The following is a 25914-nucleotide window of genomic DNA, read 5'->3' on the forward strand; positions in this document are numbered from 1 at the left end:
TTTAAATTCAGTTACTGTGGATTTACCAACCACGTCTGCTGGAAGTTTGTTCCAAGCATCTACTACTCTTTCAGTCAAATAATATTTTCTCACGTTGCTTCTGATCTTTTCCCCAACTAACCTCAGATTGCGTCCCCTTGTTCTTGTGTTCACTTTCCTATTAAAAACACTTCCCTCCTGGACCTTATTTAACCCTTTAACATATTTAAATGTTTCGATCATGTCCCCCTCTTTCGGAGCCAGTATAATTTTGAAGAGTCACTGAATGAGTGGTTGTTAAATGAGGCCGACCTGTAAACCCTTGCGTGTTTCTCCCTTCTCTTTCAGAGCCTTCCTTTTCAGAAAATACAGCACAGCATCACATCCCAAGATCATCAGCCTACACCAGACAGCTGTATACTCAGTATGGTAGTTGGACAACTTAAAGTAAGTCTCTTTTCAGGCCGGGGTTGCAGGGAAGAAATATTTAGAACAGCATTTCCTTATCCAGGTGCTGGCTGGCTGGGGAATTCTGGGAAGTCCTTTAAAGTAGCCACGGTTAAGATACACTGACTTAGAGCACTAGTCAGTCCGTTCCTAGCCTGCTCAGTTTGATGCATCAGAACTTTGACAGCTGTAGGCCTCAGCTAGTCTTAATGTCTTAAGACAGCATCATAGATAAGCCAAGCCACTTTTGATTAAGTCAGCAAAGCCAAATGCACAAACAACTATTAAGTGACCAGGGTTCTTCATTGCGGTTATTTATCTTCCTTTATGCGTAACATCTCCGGGACCGCCTTCTGCCGCACGAATCCCAGCGACCGGTTAGGTCCCACAGAGTTGGCCTTCTCCGGGTCCCGTCGACTAAGCAATGTCGTTTGGCGGACCCAGGAGAAGAGCCTTCTCTGTGGCGGCCCCGGCCCTCTGGAACCAGCTCCCCCCAGATATCAGAGTTGCCCCCACCCTCCTTGCCTTTCGCAAGCTCCTTAAAAAACCCCTCTGTCGTCAGGCATGGGGGAACTGAGATATTCCCTTCCCCCTAGGCCAGTGTTTTTCAACCAGTGTGCTGCGAGACATGGTCAGGTGTGCCGCGAAGAAGGAAGCTCAGGTTCTGGTGTCACAACTTTTTGCTGAGAGAGAGAAAGAGAGAGAGAAAGAGAGAGAAAGAAAGCAGGAGAGAGAGAGAGAGTGAGAGAGAGAGAGAAGGCAAGAGAGAGAAAGAAAAGAGAGAAAGAAAGAGAAAGCAAGAGTGAGAGAGAAAGAAAGCAAGAGAGAGAGAAAGAGAGAGAAAGAAAGCAAGAGAGAGAGGGAGAGAAAAAAAAGGAGAGGAAGGGAGAGAGAGAGAAATGAGCAAAAAGGGGAGGAAAAAAGAGAAATGAGAAAATGATTGAGACAGAGAATGAGAGGAAAGAGAGAGAAACAAAAGAGAGAAGTGACTCTTTATTTAAAGCATATGATAAAAAAAGCACCCAAAGAACAAGAGAGGAAAAAACCCTAGTCCTCACCTGTTTTTGGAAATGGTTCAAGAGTGTGTATAAACACACACACACACACAATGGGGGGAGGAGACAAGGATGGAAAAAGAGAGGAGAGTGTCTTAGGGTGTCATTTTGTGTCATTTTGGTTGGTAGTGTGGCCCAGGATTTTGTAAATGTAAAAAATGTGCCGCAGCTCAAAAAAGGTTGAAAACCACTGCCCTAGGCTTATAGAATTTATACATGGTATGCTTGTATGTATGAGTGGTTCTTTAAATTGGGGTTTTTTTAGATTGTTTTAATATTAGATTTGTTTACATTGTCTTTTTATATTGTTGTTAGCCGCCCCGAGTCTTCGGAGAGGGGCAGCATACATATCTAATAAATACAAATACAAATAAATTGAGGACATAGTCAGAATAGGTTGCAAAAGTCTTCCTATGCTGGCTTTTGGGAAGGAATCAAAAGTAATAACCATTTTGCATGTCTATGGAGATTCTTAGTCATCCAGGTCATGGTTGTCCCAAAGGTGCTTTTTCTACGAGGCAACTGGATTTACTGTTTTTTCTTTGAAGACCTTTTGCTTCTCATCCAAGAAGCTTCTTCTGCTGAAATGTCTTCAAAGAAAAAAACAGAAGTCCAGTTGCCTCCTAAGAAAGGACCTTTGGGATAATAATCTTTTTTATTGCAACCAATTGGAAATCAGAGCCAGAACTATTTGCAAACTGTTCTGACACACTTTCATTAGGAGAAGAGCCTTCTCTGTGGCGGCCCCGACCCTCTGGAACCAGCTCCCCCCAGATATCAGAGTTGCCCCCACCCTCCTTGCCTTTCGCAAGCTCCTTAAAACCCACCTCTGTCGTCAGGCATGGGGGAATTGAAATTTCCCTCCCCCCTAGGCTTATAGAATTTATACATGGTATGCTTGTATGTATGAGTGGTTTTTTAAATTGGGGTTTTTTAGATTGTTTTAATATTAGATTTGTTTACATTGTCTTTTTATATTGTTGTTAGCCGCCCCCTGTCTTCGGAGAGGGGCGGCATACAAATCTAATAAATAATAATAATAATAATAATAATAATAATAATAATAATAATAATAATTTTAAAAAAACCTAAATGGGTGTCCCTTAATGAAGTTGTGGGCAAAATATCCTGTGACCCCATCATGATAGACCAGTCAGAATTGAGAGGATTCCCAATCATCTAAGGCTGCTGGACAAGCTAAAATGGGGCACAGCATATTTATTAATTGGATTTATATGCCGCCTCTCTCCAAGGACTATATTACACTAGAATCAAACCTAATGCAACACGGAGGTTTAGAAGGGCAGGTACTAAATCCAGCAAACCATATACTGTAATGCAATTGCCAAAATCTGCAAGTAACTACAACTCACTCGATATGACAATGTAGCCGTTTATGTGCTATCTGGGCAATTGTTATGCGGCCTTGTTACACCAGTGCTGTGGTGGCAGAATTAGTTGCCAGTTTGCTCTTGAGTGCTACTCAAAGTGCATAGTTGTCTTTACTTATAAGTAGTCTTTGACAGTGATTAGTAGGGGCTGGCAATTCCATCACTAAACGGCAATTGCTGAGCAGAAAAATCACATGATTGCTTACAAAGTCATTTCCCAGTTGGTCATTTATTTTTACCCATTTCCAAGACTTGAACTGAATACAATAACACGATTCATCTGCTCTTAATAATAAACAATTAACATGAGAGAGTAGCTTGTAAATAGCTCTAAATACAATGAGTCATGCTGAGCTCTGTTCTGCCTAGTGTTTTATCTCCCTCCCCTCCCCAATGCCTCTTTTTATAGCACTATTTCTTAATATTCAGTGAGAGTAGAACACCCCGTAGATGTTAGTAACATGTTCTGGCATATTTTATGCAAGTGCCATAAATATTTTATTCATTCATTCATTCATTCATTCATTCATTCATTCATTCATTCATTCATTCATTCATTCATTCATTCATTCATTCATTAGATTTGTATGCCTCCCCTCTCCGTAGACTCGGGGCAGCTCACAGCAATAATAAAAGAGTAAAGGATCTACTACTCTGAAAGAGTAGTAGATCCTTGGAACAAACTTCCAGCAGACGTGGTAGATAAATCCACAGTAACTGAATTTAAACATGCCTGGGATAAACCTATATCCATCCTAAGATAAAATACAGAAAATAGTATAAGGGCAGACTAGATGGACCATGAGGTCTTTTTCTGCCATCAAACTTCTATGTTTCTATGTTTCTATAAACAATATACAGTGTTCCCTTGATTTTCGCGGGTTCGAACTTCGTGAATAGCCTATACCACGGTTTCCCCAAAAATATGAATTAAAAAATACTTCACGTTTTCCCCCCCTATACCACGGTTTTTCTCACCCAATGACGTCATATGTCATCGCCAAACTAATAAATTTTGCAAATAAATAACACAAAAAATAATTATTGTTAATAAATAATTATGTTTATAAATATCAGGATCACTAAGTGTCTTATTCAATGGTGAGTAACAGTAATAATGGCGAGTAAATGGTTGCTAAGGGAATGGGAAATGGTAATTTAGGGGTTTAAAGTGTTAAGGGAAGGCTTGTGATACTGTCCATAGCCAAAAATGGTGTTTTTACTTCCGCATCTCTACTTTGCGGAAATTCGACTTTCGCGGGTGGTCTCGGAACGCATCCCCCGCGGAAATCAAGGGAACACTGTATAACAAATCTAATAATTTAAAAGAAACACTAAAAGCCCCATTATTAAAAGCAAACATACACACAAGCATACCATACATAAACTGTATAGGCCCGGGGGAGATGTTTCAAATTCCCCCATGCCTGATGGCAAAAGTGGGTTTTTAAGGAGTTTACGAAAGGCAAGGAGGGTGGGGGCAGTTCTAATCTCTGGGGAGAGCTGGTTCCAGATGGTCGGGGCCGCCACAGGGAAGGCTCTTCCCCTGGGTCCCACCAAATGGCATTGTTTAGTTGACGGGACCCAGAGAAGGCCAACTCTGTGGGACCTAATCGGTCGCTGGGATTCGTCCAGCAGAAGGAGATATTCTAGCCCGATGCCATGAGGGGCTTTATAGGTCATAACCAACACTTTGAATTGTGACCGGAAACTAATTGGCAACCAATGCAGACTGCGGAGTGTTGGAGTGACATGGGCATACCTAGGGAAGCCCATGATTGCTCTCGCAGCTGCATTCTGCACAATCTGAAGTTTCCGAACACTTTTCAAAAGTTGCCCCATGTAGAGGTAGCGTTACAGTAGTCGAAATATATCCCTGTCGGAAATTTGTCGGGATACGGCCATTTGGTATTTTCAGATCGTAATGTTTTTCTCCTGTCCTGCTCAGGCAGATGACGACCAAATTCTAGGTTTCCATCAGACCTTTTTGTTGAAAAACTTACAAGGTGCCTGGGTGTGCACCAATGAAGTCTTCAGGCTAGCACTCCACAATGTTTAGCCGCCCGGCCACCTCATCTTCCGCTCTTCGCTGCCCCCTCTCTGAGTAAGAAGCATTCTGCTTGCTCCTCCTGCCCCACCAGGCCTTGCACACCGCATGGACGTTGCTTGTGTGTTACCCGAGCAGGGTTGCGGTGTGACAGTGTGGATTGCTTCAGGTTGACGACTCTCGAAGTGAGCAGCGGTGACGTTTCCTTTTGCGGAAGCAGCTGCCAAATAGTTAATGTAGTGTTTATATATCAATTGGTTGCTTGTTTAACACCTTTAGGATACAAGCGCTGCTTAGAACTCTGGAACGCTGGAGTGGCATACAATGAATGCTTGCCTTGTCATGCCTGAAAACTGCCTGCATTCGTGCCTATAGGTACAAACGTGCAACTTGTTTCTTACACCAGGGTGACCAGGGCGGAGGGCAGCTTACAGTTTAATCCGTTGTGAGCATGCCGTTCGTAAACAGACATTCGTCGCGACTGCGAGAAGGTTCCAATGGGTTTATTACTACAGTGTTTCCCATCCTTGGCAACTTGAAGATATTTGGACTTCAATGAGCCGGGGTGGCGCAGCAGGTAGAGTGCTGTGCTGCAGGCCACTGAAGCTGACTAGATCTGAAGGTCAGCGGTTCAAATCTCATCACTGGCTCAAGGTTGACTCAGCCTTCCATCCTTCCGAGGTGGGTAAAATGAGGACCTGGATTGTGGGGGCAATAGGCTGGCTCTGTTAAAAAAGGGCTATTGCTAACATGTTGTAAGCCGCCCTGAGTCTAAGGAGAAGGGCGGCATAAAAATCGAATAAATAAATAAATTCCCAGAATTCCCCAGCCAGCGAATGCTGGCTGGGGAATTCTTGGAGTTGAAGTCCAGATACCTTCAAGTTGCCAAGGTTGGGAAACACTGTATTACTACAGCGGTTGATAAGGAAGAGGGAATGTAAAAACAAATAAGAGTTGAGCAAATTTATTTATTTATTTATTTATTCGATTTTTATGCCGCCCTTCTCCTTAGACTCAGGGCGGCTTACAACATGTTAGCAATAGCACTTTTTTAACAGAGCAAGGCTATTGCCCCCACAATCTGGGTCCTCATTTTACCCACCTCGGAAGGATGGAAGGCTGAGTCAACCTTGAGCCGGTGATTAGATTTGAACCGCTGACCTTCAGATCTACAAGTCAGCTTCGGTGGCCTGCAGTACAGCACTCTACCTGCTGCGCCACCCCGGCTCATGCAGCTGTATTCATTGCTTTCAATTAAGGATAATACAAAAGGTGGGTTTAAAGAAGGGATTTGGCCTGATATTTTCAAAGTGGAAGAGTAGGAAGAATCTGGAAATCGATAGGAGGGAATTGAACTTTGGAGTCCTTGCTGCTCTCAGCTTGGTTGTTTCCTTGTAGACATTTCATTGTTGTTGTGGCCTGTCGGCTGCCCCCCCCCCCCCCCAACAACCAAATCAGAAGTGGAGGAAGTATGAGAGGGAGTCAGGATCAGCATCAAGGCAACGGACAGCTCCTAGGACAATGATGGTGAACCTTATTTCCCTCTGGTGCCGAAAGAGTGTGTGCTCTGTTGTTCATGCACAAGTGCCTACACCCATAATTCAATGCCTGGGGAGGGTGGAAACAGCTTCCCCTGCCCCCTGGAGGCCAGAAATGGCCTGTTTTGCAACTTCTGGTGGACCCAGTAGACTCGTTCTTCACCCTTCTCAGGCTCCAAATGCTTCCCTGGAGTTGGGGAAGGGTAAAAATGCCCTCCCCATCCCACCCAGAGGCTCTCTGGAAGCCCAAAACGTCCTCCCAGAGCATCTGTGCAAGGCAAAAATTAGCTGGCCGGCACACACATAAATGTTAGAGCTGAGCTAGGGCAATGGCTCACGTGCCAGCAGATATGGCTCTGTGTGCCAGCTGTGGCCCGCGTGCCATAGGTCCGCCATCATTGTCCTAGGAGAAGAGGGAATAGAGCTGTCAGGGAAAGGGGCAGAGCCTGGGCCATCCATCAGCCCTCAGATGGAGAGTCAACAACCTCCAGGTCTGGAGATGGTTGATGAGGAAGAGGACAAACAGCTGGGTCCAGTGCCTGGTGCGCAGAAAGGAGAGGAGAGCAGTGGAAATCTGTGGGCCGATCCTTGGGATGGAAGAGCCACCATTGCTAGCGAAGCCCCACCCTACCTCTGGGGATAAAAGGCAGGGGGCAGAGATGAATATATGTGGCAGACAACTGTTCATTTTTTTTGCCAGGGCTCCTGGCGCTCCTAGTAAAGGAACCATTGGATCAATCAATCAGTGGGAAGCTGAGTCAGAACAATTACTTAATTAGCCTCATCAGTGCTAGGTGATGTTATATGGTTGGGTAATGAGATGTCTGCAAGAAAATAACTAAGGATCCCGTGCTTTTTGGGATGTACGACATGGCCAGGCGCTGCTCTGCATTCTTCCACTTTGGGTGCTGAGAGAAACCAAATAGTAAATTTTTGGTTGCAGAAGGACCCGCTATTAGGAAGCTCTTATCTCCCTCCATTGTGGTTCGATGTTGACTTTCCCTAATCTAGTACTAAAACATTGGACAATTGTTCCCAGCCAACATGATAAGTTAGCTGGGAACTCTGAAATATCAAGTTGCCTCTGTGAAGCTGACTTCTAAATGGAGTTTTGCATAGGGCAGTGATGGCAAACCTTTTTTCCCTCGGGTGCCAAAAGACCCCCCCCCCCTTGCATGTGCTATCGCGCATGCGCGAGTGCCCACACCCATAATTCAGTGCCCTCTGGATGCCGGAAATGGCCTGTTTCCCAACTTCTGGTGGGCTGAGTAGGCTCATGTTTCGCTCTCCCTAGGATCGAAAGGCTTCCCTGCAGCCGGGGGAGGCTAAAAACACCCTCTCCCATCCCCTCGGAGGGTCTCTGGAAGCCAAAAACGCCCTCCCCAAACCTCTGTGCAAGCCAAAAATCAGCTGGCCAGCACACATGCAAGTTGGAGGTGAGCTAGGGCAACAGCTCGCGTGCCAGCAGATATGGCTCCGCGTGCCACCTGTGGCACCCATGCCATAGGTTCGCCATCACTGGCATATGGGAAGGTAGCAAGACTAGGCACACAATCATAGGATTGTCTCAGACTATTTTGGGGGGGGGGGGGTGCAAGGGTGTTGGAAAAATTTTTGAAGCCATCACAAACATTTCTGTCCCAGAATGCATTTTAGTTTGGTTTGCCCCGACAGCCAATAGCTGCCAACTTGCTATCCCATAGCCAGGGTTCCTTCTTTTTTTTTAACCAAATATTTAACATGTAGATCTAGTTGATGTGTTATGCTAAGCTACAATTTATTTAATAACCATAATTAATTTCTAGGAGAGTTCACACTCTTCTAGGCCACAAATACGGTTTACTGTATATGCACCGACTGGATTTACAAAGCATACAAGCATAAGAGTTAGTACAGTGTGCAAATACAGCCTTAACTCTTGCAATGTCATGTTCCTCAACTTATTAGTAATGGCTACAGTGTACCTAGTTTTAACAGACTAATTAGGGAAATGTCCATTGTACAAAACGTCTATTATATTAGAGAGTAAATAATTGCATGGCACTTGTCATTTGCGTGATGACATCATTATACAAGTGGTCTAGACCAGGGGTCTCCAACCTTAGCAAATTTAAGCCTAGAGGACTTCAACTCCCAGAATTCCCCAGCCAGCAAAGCTGGCTGCGGAATTCTGAGAGTTGAAGTCCTCCAGGTTTAAAGTTACCCAGATTGGAGACCCCTGGTTTAGATCCTGGGTGTCGAATGTGCCAGTCACTTTGATGCCTTTGCGGAGCTGGGATGGGCATGGCCTGCACCAAATCCACACACACACACACACACTGCAGACTGCCTGAGACTCCTGGTCTAGATCAGTGTTTCTCAACTGATCTAGAGAATTTTAAGATATGTGGACTTCAACTCCCAGAATTCCCCCACCAATACGCTACTTAGGGAATTCTGTACCTTTAAAGAGGTTGAGAAACTTTAGTTTAGATTGAAAAATTGATCCATTTCATGTGAAATCCGTTGTTATCAAGTTCCAAGTAAATCATGATTTTGCTTGTACTATAAAACCAGAAACTGCTCAAAAAAATAAAGGGAACACTCAAATAACACATCCTAGATCTGAATGCATGAAATATTCTCATTGAGTATTTCATTTGCACAACTATTCCAGCATGTGAAATTAACTGTCAATCAATGTTGCTTCCTAAGTGGACAATTTGATTTCACAGAAGTTTGATTTATTTGGAGTTATATTGTTTTTTAAGTGCTCCCTTTATTTATTTTTTTGAGCAGTGTGTTATGTTTGATAGAGTATATGCAGTTCATTTTCATGATGATTATATAAGACACAATTCCACCTTAGACAGTCATAAAAACATCACTGGAGAATCATGAAGAAGTCTTCCATAATTTATAACTGGAAGTGAAACTTTAGTTCATTTTCCAGATTTAAACTAATAGCTTTATGACTGCAATTGGGACCAGATTTCTGGTTTTTAGTTGTTGCAGTTCTAAGTTGACTAAGTTGATCCACTTGACTGGATCTGATTTTATAACACTTTTGGCAGCAGACATTAAGTAAATCACGATGGCCTTTTTAAGTGAATGCCCCCGTCATGTGAAACCTATTGTTCCAAATTCCTGGCTGAGAATTTTTGAAACTTATCCTCTGATGCAGTGTTTCCCAACCTTGGCAACTTGAAGATATCTGGAATTTAACTCCCAGAATTCCCTAGCCAGCGTTCGCTGGCTGGGGAATTCTGGGAATTGAAGTCCAAATATCTTCAAATTGCCAAGGTTGGGAAACACTGCTCTGATGAATACTAAATTGGGGACTGTTGAGTAATCATTGTCGCAGTCAAGAACTGTCCTTAGGTTTCCAGCAGTATATAATAATCGTTCAAAACATTCAACAGAATCACGACTAAAAATGCATGTTGTGTTCTTGTGCAGAGACAAAATGACAAATTTTAGCTTCTGTCAAAACAAAAAAAAAGGAATTGCTGGTCAGGCAAAAAATACATGCATGACAACATCGGACTCCAGTTACAGGAATTTGATGCGCTGCTCAAAAGTATCTTAATACTTGTTCTTCATTTGTCTCTGCAGGCCGATGAAGATCCCGTTATCGGATTCCACCAGATATTTCTATTAAAGAACATCAATGATGCTTGGGTTTGCACCAACGACATGTTCAGGCTAGCGTTGCACAACTATGGTTGAAATGGCATCCCTAAGGCACCTGCCGTTTTTTTTCCTCCTCTTCCTCCTTACCAATATTAATCACACCCATGGAACATTCCAAATATCATACACAAACCTGCACACCATGGCAAGCAAGCAAGACTTGTGACATACCCTTCCGAAGAGTTTTATGTTGTGTCACTAGAAGAGTTCCTTGTGCATGATGTTTGGAAGTTAGAATTAGCTGCATTTGACAAAGGAAGGGTATGCTTTACCAGCATGCCTTGGGAAGGATCCATAATACACAAAAGTTCTGCTTCTGTACTGAACGGTTTCTCTAATAACCCAAAGAAACAAAAGGATATGAAAGAATAGCCAGCCTGAAGCCAACTCAGATAATTGATTTCTTTTATTTTCTTTTAATTTTTTCCGTTGTTGTTCACATATTTCAGTGCTACATTATACAATAAAACCATGTGATTTTCTTAACAAGTTTAAATTGTTGGATCTTCCGTCTGTCAATGGAAAGTCTTGCATTTCCAACTCTGCGTTTGAAATTCTTAGCTTTGGGAATAGATGGCTGGACACAAGTTTTAAAATTTCCACCTATGTTTTTGTGTTTGCTTTTGATTGGGAGCTTTACATGGATGTATCACCGGGTAATGGCTTCAAACCTGAAATGGGAAATCTTACCTCTCCCTGAAATCAGAACGTGGATTTATATTAAGTACACGTGCAGCAAGTTCATTATACTGAACCTCAAGGCAATTTCCCCCCCATTTTATTATGCAAAAATGCATAAAAGACTGCAGGCTAACAATGCGCATGTGCTTATTTTAAGGCTTATTTCTCCACATCCTTTCTTGATATCATTCTGCTTCTGCTTTTGATATTCAAAAGCTGAGTCATTATTGCATTTAGCATCTTTAGGGCACCAGTTTCAAAACGAGATGCTAATAATGTTGGTCCAGATCAGTAGAGTATTACATCCCATTCCCTATTGTCTGTTACTTATTTTGATATTCCAATTGTCTGCTGTATCCTGGTTGCAATAAACCACACCCAGGTGGCACCAGTAGCACCGTTTTAAACCTTTTGAAGTACCATTCGCTGCAAAGCTGATGAAGTTACAGAAAAGTAATGTATCTTCAAAGTGGTCAGATTGTTCATCGGGGTGTTTAATGTGAGCTGGGCAATCTTGAATTCATAGGCCTTGCGCCATTCCAAGACTATTTTTCTATTTTTGAAACTTAAGTTTAAAGCTGGGATGGAAGTTAGGATAACACAGTCTAGTTCCACATGGTCATGAATAGCCAAAAAAAAAAAAAAAAAGGATGCAGTTCTTAATTATTGATGTTCTATTTTGGAAGAACTGAGCTCAAATTCGTTAATTTAGGCCTGTGCTTATTAAGAAATTGCAGTTGTACACACTTAACTGAATAGGTTTTTTAAAAAGGGATACGTTTTGAAGCTTTTCACAATTTAAAGTTTCTGAATCTCCAGAGTCTCCTAAATACATATATGCCATCAGTGTAGCTGCTTCGTTGTGTGGTGTGGTGGCCTAGAGGTGGAGCTCTCGCCTCACAATCAATGAAAAAATATCTGCTGAATATCTCCACATTGGTGACAGGAAGGGCATCCGGCCATGAAACACTGCTAGCTCCATTCAGTTGCCCAGACTCCAACCCGTGAGGGATTATGGGGTCATTAAAAGATTATGACGAGTGTAGCTGCTTTATTGGGAGGATCAGAATTGAAATTAATCAGTCTGGGGCAATGGATCTTAAAAGTTAGTTTCTTAGTACCTACGTATAGATTTAGTTGAAAACTTGTTGATGGACTTTGTTTCCAACACTAGCTTTCAAAACTGGTGACAGAAAGCTGCTTTTTGTGAAGAAAGTGGATATTTGCGACTGGTTTTGGTAGCTTAGCATCACATGGCTAGTGATTGTTTTGAACGGTTTTGTGGTCTGTTATGGTTTGAATAGGTATATATGCCTTAATGAAGCAGTATGTAATAGCCATACATATACAAAATGCCTTAGAAAAATTCCTTGGATGTGTATTCATAGGAACACATTTTGACTAAAGAGGCTTTATTCTTCTTAGTTAAGCAAATGAATGCCTTTGGTCATCCATAATGGGGGAATGACTATTTCAGCTTCCAGTATTAGCAGATGGCATTCGATTAGACACTAACCCTCCCCTAAGTGTAGTTAAGGTTTTCGTTGGAGGCAAGAAGTGGATGCATTTCTTCCCTGGCTCAAGCTGCAGGAAGGAAAGTTCATCTGTACTCCTTTTTTAATTAAAATTGCATACTGGATGAGCAAAACGTATCCTAAAGACATAGTTACGGCAAGAAAGGATAGCAAAATATTTGGTCTGGGAATATGGAAGACATGTAAATAGATTAAGGCTATTGAACTGTTGATTAAATAAACTACTTTCTATAAAAACAAAAGGGATATTCTGTTGGGATATGTGTAGATCAGGTCTGTCTAGATGTGACTTGTCATGCTCACAACCCATCTACTGTATTTTATGACTCACTAGACATAATATATCTGTTTTTGTTATATTCTGGGCAAGAAACACGTTTTCACGGCCTTCATATATATGTCACAAGCTCTAGCATTCTTTCTCCTCTTTTTTCACTTTGATACAAAAGTGCTCTAAAACTTTGCTAGTATAATATTCAATTTGGCATCAGTTTGCCAGAAACAAAATGTATTCAAGAATTGCTAAGTTTACACACTGAAATACTTGATGTACACGATAAAGAAAGCAGACTTTAATATTGTGAAGCTTGGTTTACAGAACATCCTAGTTTTACCAATAAATATGCTGAAGTTTTGTGGAGTAAGGTTATCTACCTATTCCGTTATGGGATGTGTAATCTTGGCTTGTTTAAGACTGTACCTGTGGCAAATGTACTAATAAAGATTCTTTAACGAGCACTGTCTTGTAAGGCTAAACTTAGAAATTTAAGAAACAATGAAAATAGGGATTCTGTTGCTATCTAATTGTAGTGAAGCAATGACCATGAAAAGGTGGGCAGATATCCAGCGAGAGAGAATCACTCTAAAATAAAAATGATTTCAAATTATCCTCGTTGAATCTTGATGCTTGCCTGTCAAAGAAACAGTTCTTTATATTTCTGTAAGCAATATATTGCTTAGTAAAAAAAAACAATTTTAAGTAAAAGACGTTTCCTCGGGTTTCTGCCATTTCTATTTTACATATGTTGTGATGTATAACAAATAAGTAATTTTAGTACCTCTTACATGTATATTTTAAACAATTTACAGTAATTTGACCCTTTTAGTGCTGTAATAGTGCATTGGAACCAATCAGATTGATCTTCCGAACTTGGTCCTTCAACTCTTCCAAAGACGCCTCCTTTTATTACCACTGAAGTTGAATCTATTAACCTTCTGCTGATTGTCCTATTTTCCTGCCACCGTTCCCAGCAACAGAGTCTTCTCCAGAGAGAGAAGAGGATGTTATGGTCAAATTTTGTACAGCCCTACACTGAATTGTGCTATAATTTTCCACCACAGGATATCACCATTCTAGACTGATTCCAATGCAACCATGCATTCCCAGTTTCTATGGAAGCCACAAGCCACTGAGAAATGAATGAGATGGTCAGCTTTCAATATTTCACACAGTTCCTGAAAAAACATTTATTGTTTAAAAAAAGCCAATCCTGTATTTGTTACAAAGGCAGCTTTCCCCCTATAAGTACATAAAATTTTAAATTAACTAGGAACTGTGGTACAGAAAGTTTCTCGATCTTGTCTATCAATACCTAATTAGACACATTTGCTAGGACAGTCCTTAGCTCTTCAACAAAACTGTTCTATCTTTTGATGGAGGAAGCTGGGTATAAGTAAACCTTGCAGAAGTTTCTTCTTTTATTGTCATGTCTTTTCTACAGGCTTTGGCCTTGCATAGAGATGATCAAATATTACCAATATTGTTTGTAATTTTATCAGAGTTAAGTGAATCACCATTGTTAAATTACTAATGGTTGTTAAGCGAATCTGGTTTCCCCATTGATTTTGCTTGTCAGAAAGGTCACAAAAGATGATCCCGAGACACTGCAGCTGTCATAAATGTGAATCCGTGCCAAGCATCTGAATTTTGGTCACCGCAAATGATGCTACTGCAATGTCAAGAGACAAATGGCCATAAATCACGTTTTTCAGTACCATTGTAACTTTGAACAGTCACTAAATGAATTTGCAAGTCACAGGCTACCTACGTGTTTTTTTCTTCCTATGCAGAGAGAAAATACAACATTTTCTAGAGTGTTTCATGAGCTAGCACATCACTGAGAGGTCTGATAAATATACAACTTCTTAAGCAGCAGGACTTCCAGGGCCTCCTTACTGGGCATCCCTGGGCATATTTAAAAATAAGAATCGCTGTACTTATTAAAGGAAAATATTTGTAGCTCAGGATTGAAACAAGGAATCCTTGGTGCTCGGTGAGCTTGGTTGTTTTCTTGCACAAGTTTCATTACTCAAACTAGGTGACATCATCAATGCTGGTAACTCTGATATTACCCAGTTTGGGTAATGAAACCACTGCAAATAAACAACCGAGCTCAGCACCAAGACCCCCTCAAGACACTGAGTAATCAATGTACGAGAGTCGACCAGAAAGCAATGCACCACTTTTTTTTTCTCAGCCTACAGTAATGGTCCGAATGCGAAACTTTAGATGTACATTATTTGAATTGTCAGAAGTGCATGTATAAATTTTGCATTTCTTCAGACAGCGTAGCTGCAGCAGTGTTTTGAAAGGGCGTCTGTAAGTGATGTATGTTACAAGCAGCCTGTCGTCATTGAATTTCTCACAGCGGAGAAAGAAACTGTTGGGAACATTCACAAACGTTTGTGTACAGTTTATGGAGAACCTGCAGTCGCTAGAAGTACGGTTAGTCGCAAAAGACATTTTGAGGATGACGAAGAGGTGATTCGCACAGTGCAGAAATGGCTTCGTGACCAGAAAAAGTGGTACCGACGGCATACACGCCCTTGTGTCTTGCTGGAGGAAGGCCATAGAACGAGACAGAGATTATGTGGAAAAATAGGAAGGGTAGAAGAAGCATCATTCTTTCTTGTGTGTAAGTTTTATTGTGTTCAATAAATAATTGTTGAAGAAAAAAAATGTGGTGCATTACTTTCTGGACGACCCTCATAGAATTGTCAGACTCAACCAGTTGCTCTGAAAATGTAACCTGTGATTTATTTATTCATTTTTATTTGTTTTGTCAAGTACATGGTGGTATACAAAGATATAATATGTATATAAATATTATAGTAGTAAAAGAGAAACATTATGATGGGACTGAAGGAACACTGGTGCAATTATTATTATTAATATTATTATTAATAATATCGGTGAAGGCGGGATGTATGTAAGAGGGCGTACATAGATATATGCAAGGGCACTTATCCTCCTGTCCGGGGAAAAGTGATATACACTGCTCAAAAAAATAAAGGGAACACTTAAAAAACAGAATATAACTTCAAATAAATCAAACTTCTGTGAAATCAAACTGTCCACTTAGGAAGCAACACTGATTGACAGTCAATTTCACATGCTGTTGTGCAAATGGAATAGATGTGCAAATGAAATATTCAATGAGAACATTTCATTCATTCAGATTTAGGATGTGCTATTTGAGCGTTCCCTTTATTTTTTTGAGCAGTATATTTTCGTTTAAACTCAAACTCAAAGGCTTATCCACCATGAGAGGACGAGGCGCCGTTCGACTGCCGTTCTATCCTTTGAAATAGACGTCTCCCTGCAACCATAGCAGGGCTCCCTCACCGAAAGGAAGAGGCCTTCCGTCCCTCTGCAGGGCTCAAGGAACAGCTCAGCCACGTAAAGGGGAAGAGAAGATGAAACGCCGCACTCCACCCTTTTCTTTTTTCCTACCCAAGCCCTCGAAATATTTTCCGGCTGGTCGGAACTCTCGCCGCGGGCTGCGGTTTCCGGCGGGAAAGGAGTAGGTCGCCCGAACCGGAAGCGGAAGTGGGGGCGGCAGGGAGTCGGGCTCGGCCTGTCTGGGCGGCGGGCGTGAGCGGCGGCTTCGGCCTTTGGCGGGGCCCCGATGGCTTCCGCGAGTATTGACATCGAGGACGCCACCCAACACCTGCGCGACATCCTAAAGCTGGATCGGCCCGGCGGTGAGACGCGGCGGGCGGTGGGGGTGGTCTCGGGAGGGACGGCACGGGCTGGATCTGATGATGATCCTTCGCTTCGGGGCATCGAAGGCAGCGCCGGTGCCCGGCTTGGAATTCCTTTGCCGCGCTGTCCCGGAAAGAGTGAAGGGGGAAAAGCAACGTCTTCTTCCCGACCCCGAGCCCTTCCCTCCACGCCATTGCCCCGCCTGAAGGGCCCCAGTTGATTGGCAGGCGGAGGCACAGAGCTGTTTTTGCACCCGGGGCAGTGTTGGGTTGCTAAGTTTTTGCACTATTTATTGAATACTTAATAGTTTTTGTATTGTCCCTCCTTCTCTAGTACCTTAGTATGATCCTTAATTACTTTTAAAATAGGAAATAATTAAATAGCATGTTTTTATAGTATGTTTGTGAGCCGCTCCGAGTCCTTGGGGAGGGGCGGCATTCAAATCTAATTAATAATAATAATAATAAATTATTATTATTATTATTATTATTATTATTATTATTATTATTATTATTACCCATAAACACTTTAATCATTTTCATCATTATCTAGAACTGAACTTTTATAGCAATGAAAATAAATTGAGCTACTTACCTAATCTTATCATACTGAACCTTGTGGGTTCAGTACAAAACCTTAAAATATGACTCTGCTCTTCAATAAATGATGCTATCATTTGTCCTTTTTCTGGCTATTCAAATAATGGGACTTCATCAATGGGAAAAGAGTCCAAGCACCTATTTGAAAACTTGTCTTGGTAGGTGAGCCACTCCCACCCAGTCACATGACCTTTAAGCCACCCCAGTCACATGATTGTCAAGCCACTCCCACCTGGTCATACAGCCGGTAAGCAACTCCTACCTGGTCACATGGCCAGCAAGCCATACCCACAAAATAAGCCACGCCAAAAGTAAAAATTTGGGCAGCCCATCACCAACCCATGCCTTTCCTTCTCAGCAAATCCTCTTGCAAGAGTCGGGACTCAATTTCTGAAGTGGATAATGGAGCTGATAGGGCTGTTCGGTGCAAAAATTGGGGAAAATAATTCCCACTAAATCCAGTGGGGGTAAATTCCAGAGCATCTTCCAATATAATAGTTTTTATTTTCTCCAACAAAGAATAAAAACTATACATACTGTAGTTTCAAACACATCTTCAATACTTATTATCGAACAGATTTTTTTTCTTATAGTATAATAATAATAATAATAATATAATAATATAATAACAACAACAACAAATGGAAGGGACCTTGGAGGTGAATGTTGGGGCATTCACAACTTCTGGAGGCAAGCTGTTCCATTGATCAACCGTTCTGACTGTCAGGAAATTTCTCCTTAGTTCTAAGTTACTTCTCAAATAACACATCCTAGATCTGAATTAATGAAATATTCTCATTGAATACTTTGTTCTGTACAAAGTTGAATGTGCACAACACCATGTGAAATTGATTGTCCATCAGTGTTGCTTCCTAAGTGGACAGTTTGATTTCACAGAAGTTTGATTTACTTGGAGTTATATTGTGTTGTTTAAGTGTCCCCTTTATTTTTTTTGAGCAGTGTATAAATCTTGGGTTTTTTTCTCTCTCTTTTCCCATTCTTCGTACCTTTCACGATCAGTGAATGAAAACCAGAGAACATCCAGTTCATATAATGGTGACCTGAACGGTCTTCTGGTGCCAGATCCCACTGCAGCTGGAGATGGCTCATCCTTGACTAAGCCTGTTCCACAAACTGTTCCTCTCGGAGCGCTACAAGACAAGCAAGTTATGTAGGTATCTTAACTGGAGAGGCAAAAGTGAAAGGCAAAAATATGTGTGATTTGTGGTCTCTGGAATATCAAGAAGCAAATGTTTTCTTCTGAAGAGATTTGATTTCCATCTGTTTTGGTGTCCTTTATATTAAGGTATAAAATAGCACTGGTGAGACCCCTTTTGGAATACTGTGTTCAGTTCTGGAGACCTCACCTACAAAAAGATATGGATAAAATTGAACGGGTCCAAAGACGGGCTACAAAAATGGTGGAAGGCGTTAAGCATTAAACTTATCAGGAGAGACTTAATGAACTCATTCTGTATAGTCTGGAGAACAGAAGGGAAACATTTAAACAGGTTAAAGGGTTAAATAAGGTTCAGGAGGGAAGTGTTTTTAATAGGAAAGTGAACACAAGAACAAGGGGGCACAATATGAGGTTAGTTGGGAGAAAGATCAGAAGCAACGTGAGAAAATATTTTACTGAAAGAGTAGTAGATGCTGGGAACAAACTTCCAGCAGACGTGGTTGGTAAATCCACAGTAACTGAATTTAAACATGCCTGGGATAAACATCTATCCATCCTAAAATAAAATACAGGAAATAGTATAAGGACAGATTAGATGGACCATGCAGTAATGGGCAGCCAAAATTTTTACTGCCACGCTGTAGGTGTGGCTTATTTTGTGGGTGTGGCTTAATGATCATGGGACAGGGTAGGAGTGGCTTGCCGACCATGTGACCAGGTGGGAGTGGCTTGAACGATCATCATCATTCAAGTGAACTGTAAATCCTCGACTTACAATCTTCCCAGTGTCGCTCGCTGGGGTGACAATTTACGTCGCATTTCCCGCGATCTCCTTCTTGGGTCGCCCCCGCCATAGGCTGGGTAGCTAGGCAAACGGAGCCTGCCAGAAGCATAAATGCTGCCAGCGCCGCTTCCACCCACGCCTTCTGCTTGCACCTCAGGCGGGAGGTGGCTGCGTGAGGCTGGAGGGGAGCCGGGCAAGAGAGAGGAAAGCTCGTCTGAGGCCAGGAAGGAGGAAAGAGGAAAAAAGCAAGGAGAGCAGACACAGCAGCAGCAGCAAGGGAAAAAAAGGAGAGCAGAGCGGAGACCAGTAATCCAGGAAGTGACAGCCGCCGATCAGCTGTAGCTGCACATGCATTTTCATTTCCGACAGTGGAACTGTGTTCCACCCCATCCTGCCTGCTGCCCACCCCTGGGACCATAAGGTCTTTTTCTGCCACCAATTTTCTATGTTTGTAAAATTGTGTGCAGCTTCTGGGGTGGGTTGAATTAGTACAGTGCCTGACCAATTGATATTTAATGCTACATTTTCCAACCTGCTCTTCTCGAAATAAACTTCAGCTGCCACATTGGAGGTGCTCTGTTGGTAGAAGTCCAGCATGTCTGGGGAGACGACACCAGACAGGTTGGGGAAAGCTGATTTAGAAGAGCGGAGAAGAAACCGCGTTGTAAAGAGCAATCACTGTCAATTGGGGCTTGCTGTTCCTGGTTTATTTTGCCGCACGAATCCCAGCGACCGGTTAGGTCCCACAGAGTTGGCCTTCTCCGGGTCCCGTCGACTAAACAATGTCGTCTGGCGGGACCCAGGGGAAGAGCCTTCTCTGTGGTGGCTCCGACCCTCTGGAACCAGCTCCCCCCAGAGATTAGGATTGCCCCCACCCTCCTTGCCTTTTGGAAGCTCCTTAAAACCCACCTCTGCCGTCAGGCATGGGGGAATTGAAACATCTCCCTCTTGCCTATGTAGTTTTTGTGTATGATTCGATTGTGTGCTTGTTTTTAATATATTGGGGTTTCTTTTTTTGTATTTTTTAACTGTAATTTAGATTGCGAAATATTTGATTTGTTACTATGTTTTGTTTACCATTGTTGTGAGCCGCCCCGAGTCTACGGAGAGGGGCAGCATATAAATCCAATAAATCTAATCTAATCTAATATTTGGGTTATCGTTCTTGCCGCTCCTGGTTCATTTCCTTGGTTTGCCCATAGATCGGCATCATTTGTATTCAAGCTGGATCCGTAAAATACATTGTTTGGAATTCTACAAAGCAATAGTCCTTGATTCTATATGTTCTGTGAGCACAGTTCCGACTCTTTGAAGCAGGAAGAGGGAGATTGTGATCCCCTTATATAGAGCGCTGGTGAGACCCCATTTGGAATACTGTGTTCAGTTCTGGAGACCTCACCTACAAAAAGATATTGATAAAATTGAACGGGTCCAAAGACAGGCTACAAGAATGGTGGAAGGTCTTAAGCATAAAACGTATCAGGAAAGACTTAATGAACTCCATCTGTTTAGTCTGGAGGACAGAAGGAAAAGGGGGGACATGATCGAAACATTTAAATATGTTAAAGGGTTAAATAAGGTTCAGGAGGGAAGTGTTTTTAATAGGAAAGTGAACACAAGAACAAGGGGGCACAATCTGAAGTTAGTTGGGGGAAAGATCAAAAGCAACGTGAGAAAATATTATTTTACTGAAAGAGTAGTAGATCCTTGGAACAAACTTCCAGCAGACGTGGTTGGTAAATCCACAGTAACTGAATTTAAACATGCCTGGGATAAACTTATCCATTGTAAGATAAAATACAGGAAATAGTATAAGGGCAGACTAGATGGACCATGAGGTCTTTTTCTGCCGTCAGTCTTCTATGTTTCTATGTTTCTAAGAATTCACAGAAAGAGTTACTGTTAACTGACTTCTTTTTCTCTTCATTGCCTGCCACCTTTTAGCTGCCTCTCTGGAGATGATAATTCCAGCTGTATGGTGATTCTTGCTAAAGATGTCGAAATAGTGGCTAGCAGTGATTCCAGCATCACCAGTAAAGCCAGAGGAAGCAATAAGGTAAATACAAGGAAGCATCTTCTCATTAGGTTATAACTCTTTTTCTTCTCCCCTGCTGCTGATGACAAGCTCATACTTATCCTGGTATTATGGTAGAAAGAAATATGCAAAATATGTTTTAAAAATGGGCAAATGTAGATGATAAATTGGGTACATGTTTAGACATTGTGCTTGAAAATATGGCCTTGATACAAGGGTCGCCCAGAAAGTAATGCACCACATTTTTTTCTTCAACAATTATTTATTGAACTTGATGAAACTTATACACAAGAAAGAATGATGTTTCTTCTACACTCCCTATTTTTCCACATAATCTCTGTCCCGTTCTATGGCCTTCCTCCAGCGAGACACAAAGGCGGGTAAGCTTTCTTCTACAGATTAGACACTGGCCAATTCCTTCTCAGCTTCACAGCTTTCGATCATAGAGCATCCACAAACCAGGAGTAGGCAACAATGGTCCCTTTAGTCCTGTGGACTTGAAAATTCCACGCTGGCTCAGGAATTCTGGGAGTTGAAGTCCACAGGTCGTAAAGGAGCCTAGTTGCCTGCCCCTCCTGTAGATCATAGATGGAATCAATAGAATTCTTTATTGTCCAAAATCTGATAGGACACACAAGGAATTTGTCTCAGTGCACATAAAAAGAAAAGATTGCATTCACCAAGAATCATAAGGTGCCACACGACAATTGTCATAGGGGCCAAATAAGCAATCAGGAAACAATCAATATTAATAAAAATCTAAAGGATACAAGCAACAAGTTACAGTCATGCAGTTATTTGTGGGAGGAGATGGGTGATAGGAATGATGATTTAAAAAATAGTAGTAATAGTAGTGCAGATTTAGTAAATAGTTTGACAGTGTTGGAATTATTTGTTAAACAGTGATGGCATTTGGGAAAAACTGTTCTTGTGTCTTGTCTTGGTGTGATGCTCTATAATAGTGATGGTGAACCTATGGTGTGGGTGGCACATGGAGCTATATCTGCTGGCATGCGAGATGTTACCCTAGCTCAGCTCCGATGTGTATGTGTGTGCTGGCCAGCTGATTTTTGGCTCCCATAGAGGCTCTGGGAAGGCATTTTTGGCTTCCAGAGAGCCTCCGGGGTGATGGGGGAGGGCAGTTTTACCCTCCGCCAGCTCCAGGGAAGCCTTTGGAGTCCGGGGAGGGAGAAATAAGAGCCTACTGGGCCCACCAGAAGTTAGGAATGTCATTTGGCGGGACCCAGGGGAAGAGCCTTCTCTGTGGCGACCCCAACCCTCTGGAACCAACTCCCCCCAGAGATCAGAATTGCCCCCACCCCCCTCGCCTTTCGTAAGCTCCTTAAAACCCACCTCTGTCGTCAGGCATGGGGGAACTGAGATATTCCCTTTCCCCTAAGCCTATGCAATTTATGCATGGTATGCTTGTGTGTATGTTTGGTTTTTAAATTAGGGTCTATTTTAAATATTAGATTTGTTATATGTTGTTTTACTATTGTTGTTAGCCGCCCCGAGTCTACGGAGAGGGGCGGCATACAAATCTAATAAATAAATAAATAGAAGTTAGGAAACAGTCCGTTTCTGGCTCCAGAGGGTCTCCGGGGGACGGGGGAAGCTGTTTTCACCCTCCCCTGCCCAGGCATTGAATTAGGAGTGTGGGCACTCGCGCATGTGCGACGGCACGATTGCCCACCTTGGAACCCGAGGAAAAAAGGTTTTGCCATCACTGCTCTATAAAGATGGTCTTCTTTATTAGGTGTGGTATTCCTTTTGATGGGTCTTGAATTGATTCCTATGCTAAACCTGTTGTTTGTCATCTTTTCCCTTCCCCCTGCCAGGTTAAAATCCAGCCTGTGGCCAGGTATGACTGGGAGCAGAAATATTACTATGGCAACCTTATTGCTGTCTCAAATGCCTACCTGGCCTATGCTATTCGAGGTGAGACATCTCCCCATCCTCCCAGCGTCCATTCCGAAGCTTCAGGTCGGGTTTCTTTTGCATTTTTACTTTTGTCCAGTGCTGGACCCTTGTTCCATCTCCAGAATAGAAAGAGGAATTACAGGGTGTCCAGCAAACCTGGAAAACGGGGAAATCAGGGAATTATCCGGGAAATCGGTGGTTCGGGAAATATCAGGGAATTGGTGGAAAAAACGGAATAAACCAGGGGGAAAAAACAAACTGTATTGAAATGTTTGATTGATTGATTGATTGATTGATTTCAGGGTGGGAAATCAGGGAATTATCAGGGAAATCATGAAAAAAATGGAATAAACCGGTGGGGGGGGGAAACTGTATTAAAATGTTTGTTTGATTGATTGATTGATTGATTGATTGATTGATTGATTGATTTCAGGGTGGGAAATCAGGGAATTATCAGGGAAATTAGCGGTTCGGGAAATATCGGAATTATCAGGGAATTGGTGGAAAAAAGGGTATAAATCAGGAGGGAAAAACAAACTGTATTAAAATGTTTGATTGATTGATTGATTGATTGATTGATTTCAGGGTGGGAAATCAGGGAATTATCAGGGAAATCGGCGGTTTGGGAAATATCTGGGAATTTGTGAAAAAACCTGAATAAACCAGGAGGAAAAAACAAACTGTATTAAAATGTTTGATTGATTGATTGATTGATTTCAGGGTGGGAAATCAGGGAATTATCAGGGAAATCGGCGGTTCGGGAAATATCAGGGAATTATCAGGGAATTGGTGAAAAAAGGGGAATAAATCAGGAGGGAAAAACGAACTATTAAAATGTTTAAAAGTCATGTAAAAAAAAGGAAACGGATTGTGCTGCCTGACAGAGTCAGGCAAAAATGAGCATAACTGTGGCAACAACTTGCTTCCTCAACTACCTATATTTCTCCATGGCTTAGCTATTTGGTATGACATCATCTATGACCGTGCCTTAACTAGATCGCAAGGTAAAGGGAAATGTCAGAGAAATATCAGGGAATTTCAAAAGGCTTCCCCCCTGGACACCCTGAATTAACACTCTCCTGCTAGGTATGTTTTGACTAGGTATGTTTTGCCTTCTTCTTATTATTTTCCCCCCAGGTGCCAGCAGTGGCTCGGCCATGGTTCGGGTCCTGAGTGTTAGCACGGCTGAGCGGACGCTTCTGAAAGGCTTCACTGGGGGTGTGGCAGATCTGGCTTTTGCTCACCTCAACTCCAACCAGTTGGCCTGCCTGGATGAAGCCGGCAACCTGTTTGTCTGGAGTCTGTCTATGGAGAATGGGAAAATCCAGTATCCTTCTTCAATGTTATCTGTTGTGGTTAGCTCTGGCCCAGCTCCTGCCCCAAGGAATGTAGATGTGGATGTGGGGGAAACATCCACATGCCGCAGGCCTGTTTTGCTCCCAGTAGAATCTGACGACGAAGTCTCCTCTGACCAAGGAAGCGTGAGTGATAGGGAAGAGGGGAGTTTGGCAGACAGCCAAGGAGGAGATCAGTCATCTGTATCATCCCTGGATTCTGAACAAGAATTAATGACACATCCACGCATGCGTAGAGAGATGCATAGGAGACAACAACTGAAGGATTATTACAAGAGAAAATGAGGCCACCTGTGGTTGGGTGGGGCTGCTGTAATTAGTGCTACAGATAAAAGTGCAGCCTGATGTTTTAGCCTCATGGCAGTTTATCTGATTCATTGTTTCGTCAAGATCGTGGTTTTTGTGCTGTTCAGGATTGTGTGTGTGGACTCTCTGGACTTTAGAATTCGACTCAATTTCCCAGTTATTGGGTGAGCAATTGGACTGCATTTAACCTGTGCCTTGTGTGTACCAGAAAATCCCTTTGACATTTAAAAAGGGAGCTGTTTCTGTTTTTCTGTTTAGAAAAACTTTTGGGTTTTCCTTTTATCGTGTGGTGTGTGTCTTCCTGGACTAATTACCCTGTAATTACGGGCGGTTGAGACACGCCGGCAGAACATTATCCATGGTGGCAAAGAAGAACCTCAGTGGCGCAGTGGTTAGAGTGCAGTACTGCAAGCTACTTCTGCTGATGTCTTGTTGGGTGGGTAAAATGTGGGTCCAGATTGTTGGGGGGCAATAGGCTGACTCTGTAAACCTCTTAGAGAGGGCTAGAAAGTGCTGTGAAGTGGCATATAAGTCTGAGTGCTATTGCTATACCTTCCTCTCCCCTTCCCTCTCCCATCCATCCATCCATGATGCACAGTGGTTGGAAGGCAATTGAGCCGAGGTGGCACAACAGGTAGAGTGCTATACTACAGGCCACTAAAGCTGACTGTAGATCTGCAGGTCAGCGGTTCAAATCAGCACCGGCTCAAGGTTGACTCAGCCTTCCATCCTTCCAAGGTGGGTAAAATGAGGACCCGGATTGTGGGGGAAATAGGCTGGCTCTGTTCAAAAGTGTTATTGCTAACATGTTCTAAGCCGCTCTGAGTCTAAGGAGAAGGGCGGCATTAAAAAAGAAAATCGAATGAATGGATGAATGAATGGATGAATGAATGAATGTTGCAAGCTGACTCTGCCCACTTCTAGGAGCTCAGTTCTGACTGGCTCCAGGTTGACTCAGCCTTCCATCCTTCCGAGGTCAGTAAAACAAGGACCCAGATTAATTGGGGGCAAGAGGCTGAATCTCTTAAGAAAGGGTTGTCAAGCACTGTGAAGCAGTATGTAAGCCTTAAGTGCTATTGGTGTTAAAATTGACCTTCTGGGAGGCTTTTTTTTTTTGAAAAGGGGAAGGATGGAGGTCTTCCTTAACTTGGGTGATCAGAGAAGAGATCTTGGTGAACATCAAACGACCTGATGGGACTCCTCTGAACCACTTCCGGAGGATAATATGGTGTCCCTTCATCCCTGATGAGAATGAGGAGAGCTGCGAAGAAGGCAACCAGACTTTGGCATTGCTGCATGAAGATAGAGTAAGTATTTCTCCAGCTTTCCTCCTTTCCGTTGGAAATGTTGCTATTTGGCCACTGTTCTGTCGGGCTCTCTGGTAGACTCCTCCCAAAAATTCATA

The 25914-nt window shown here is 42.5% G+C and overlaps 2 protein-coding genes across 5 annotated transcripts in view; both read left to right on the forward strand.

Annotated features, from left to right (window-relative positions):
* Window positions 1-10618, forward strand: part of NUTF2 (nuclear transport factor 2) — a 31940-nt gene extending 21322 nt beyond the window's left edge. The window contains exons 4-5 of the mRNA XM_070760351.1: window positions 328-426; window positions 10052-10618. Of these exons, the coding sequence (XP_070616452.1) occupies window positions 328-426; window positions 10052-10165 (213 nt within the window). The 3' untranslated portion in view covers window positions 10166-10618. The remainder of the gene's footprint in view (window positions 1-327; window positions 427-10051) is intronic.
* A 5541-nt stretch (window positions 10619-16159) lies between these two features.
* Window positions 16160-25914, forward strand: part of EDC4 (enhancer of mRNA decapping 4) — a 56104-nt gene continuing 46349 nt past the window's right edge. For 2 of the 4 annotated variants that reach the window (XM_070760354.1, XM_070760355.1), the window contains exons 1-6: window positions 16160-16329; window positions 17950-18100; window positions 20838-20949; window positions 22767-22866; window positions 23986-24175; window positions 25669-25816. In XM_070760354.1, the coding sequence (XP_070616455.1) occupies window positions 16254-16329; window positions 17950-18100; window positions 20838-20949; window positions 22767-22866; window positions 23986-24175; window positions 25669-25816 (777 nt within the window). In that variant the 5' untranslated portion in view covers window positions 16160-16253. Of the gene's footprint in view, window positions 16330-17949; window positions 18101-20837; window positions 20950-22766; window positions 22912-23985; window positions 24176-25668; window positions 25817-25914 lie in introns of all 4 variants that reach the window. The other 2 variants (XM_070760352.1, XM_070760353.1) reach the window with 2 other exon arrangements.

Source organism: Erythrolamprus reginae, chromosome 9 (genome assembly GCF_031021105.1).
Source record: "Erythrolamprus reginae isolate rEryReg1 chromosome 9, rEryReg1.hap1, whole genome shotgun sequence".
Classification (NCBI taxonomy): domain Eukaryota; kingdom Metazoa; phylum Chordata; class Lepidosauria; order Squamata; family Dipsadidae; genus Erythrolamprus; species Erythrolamprus reginae.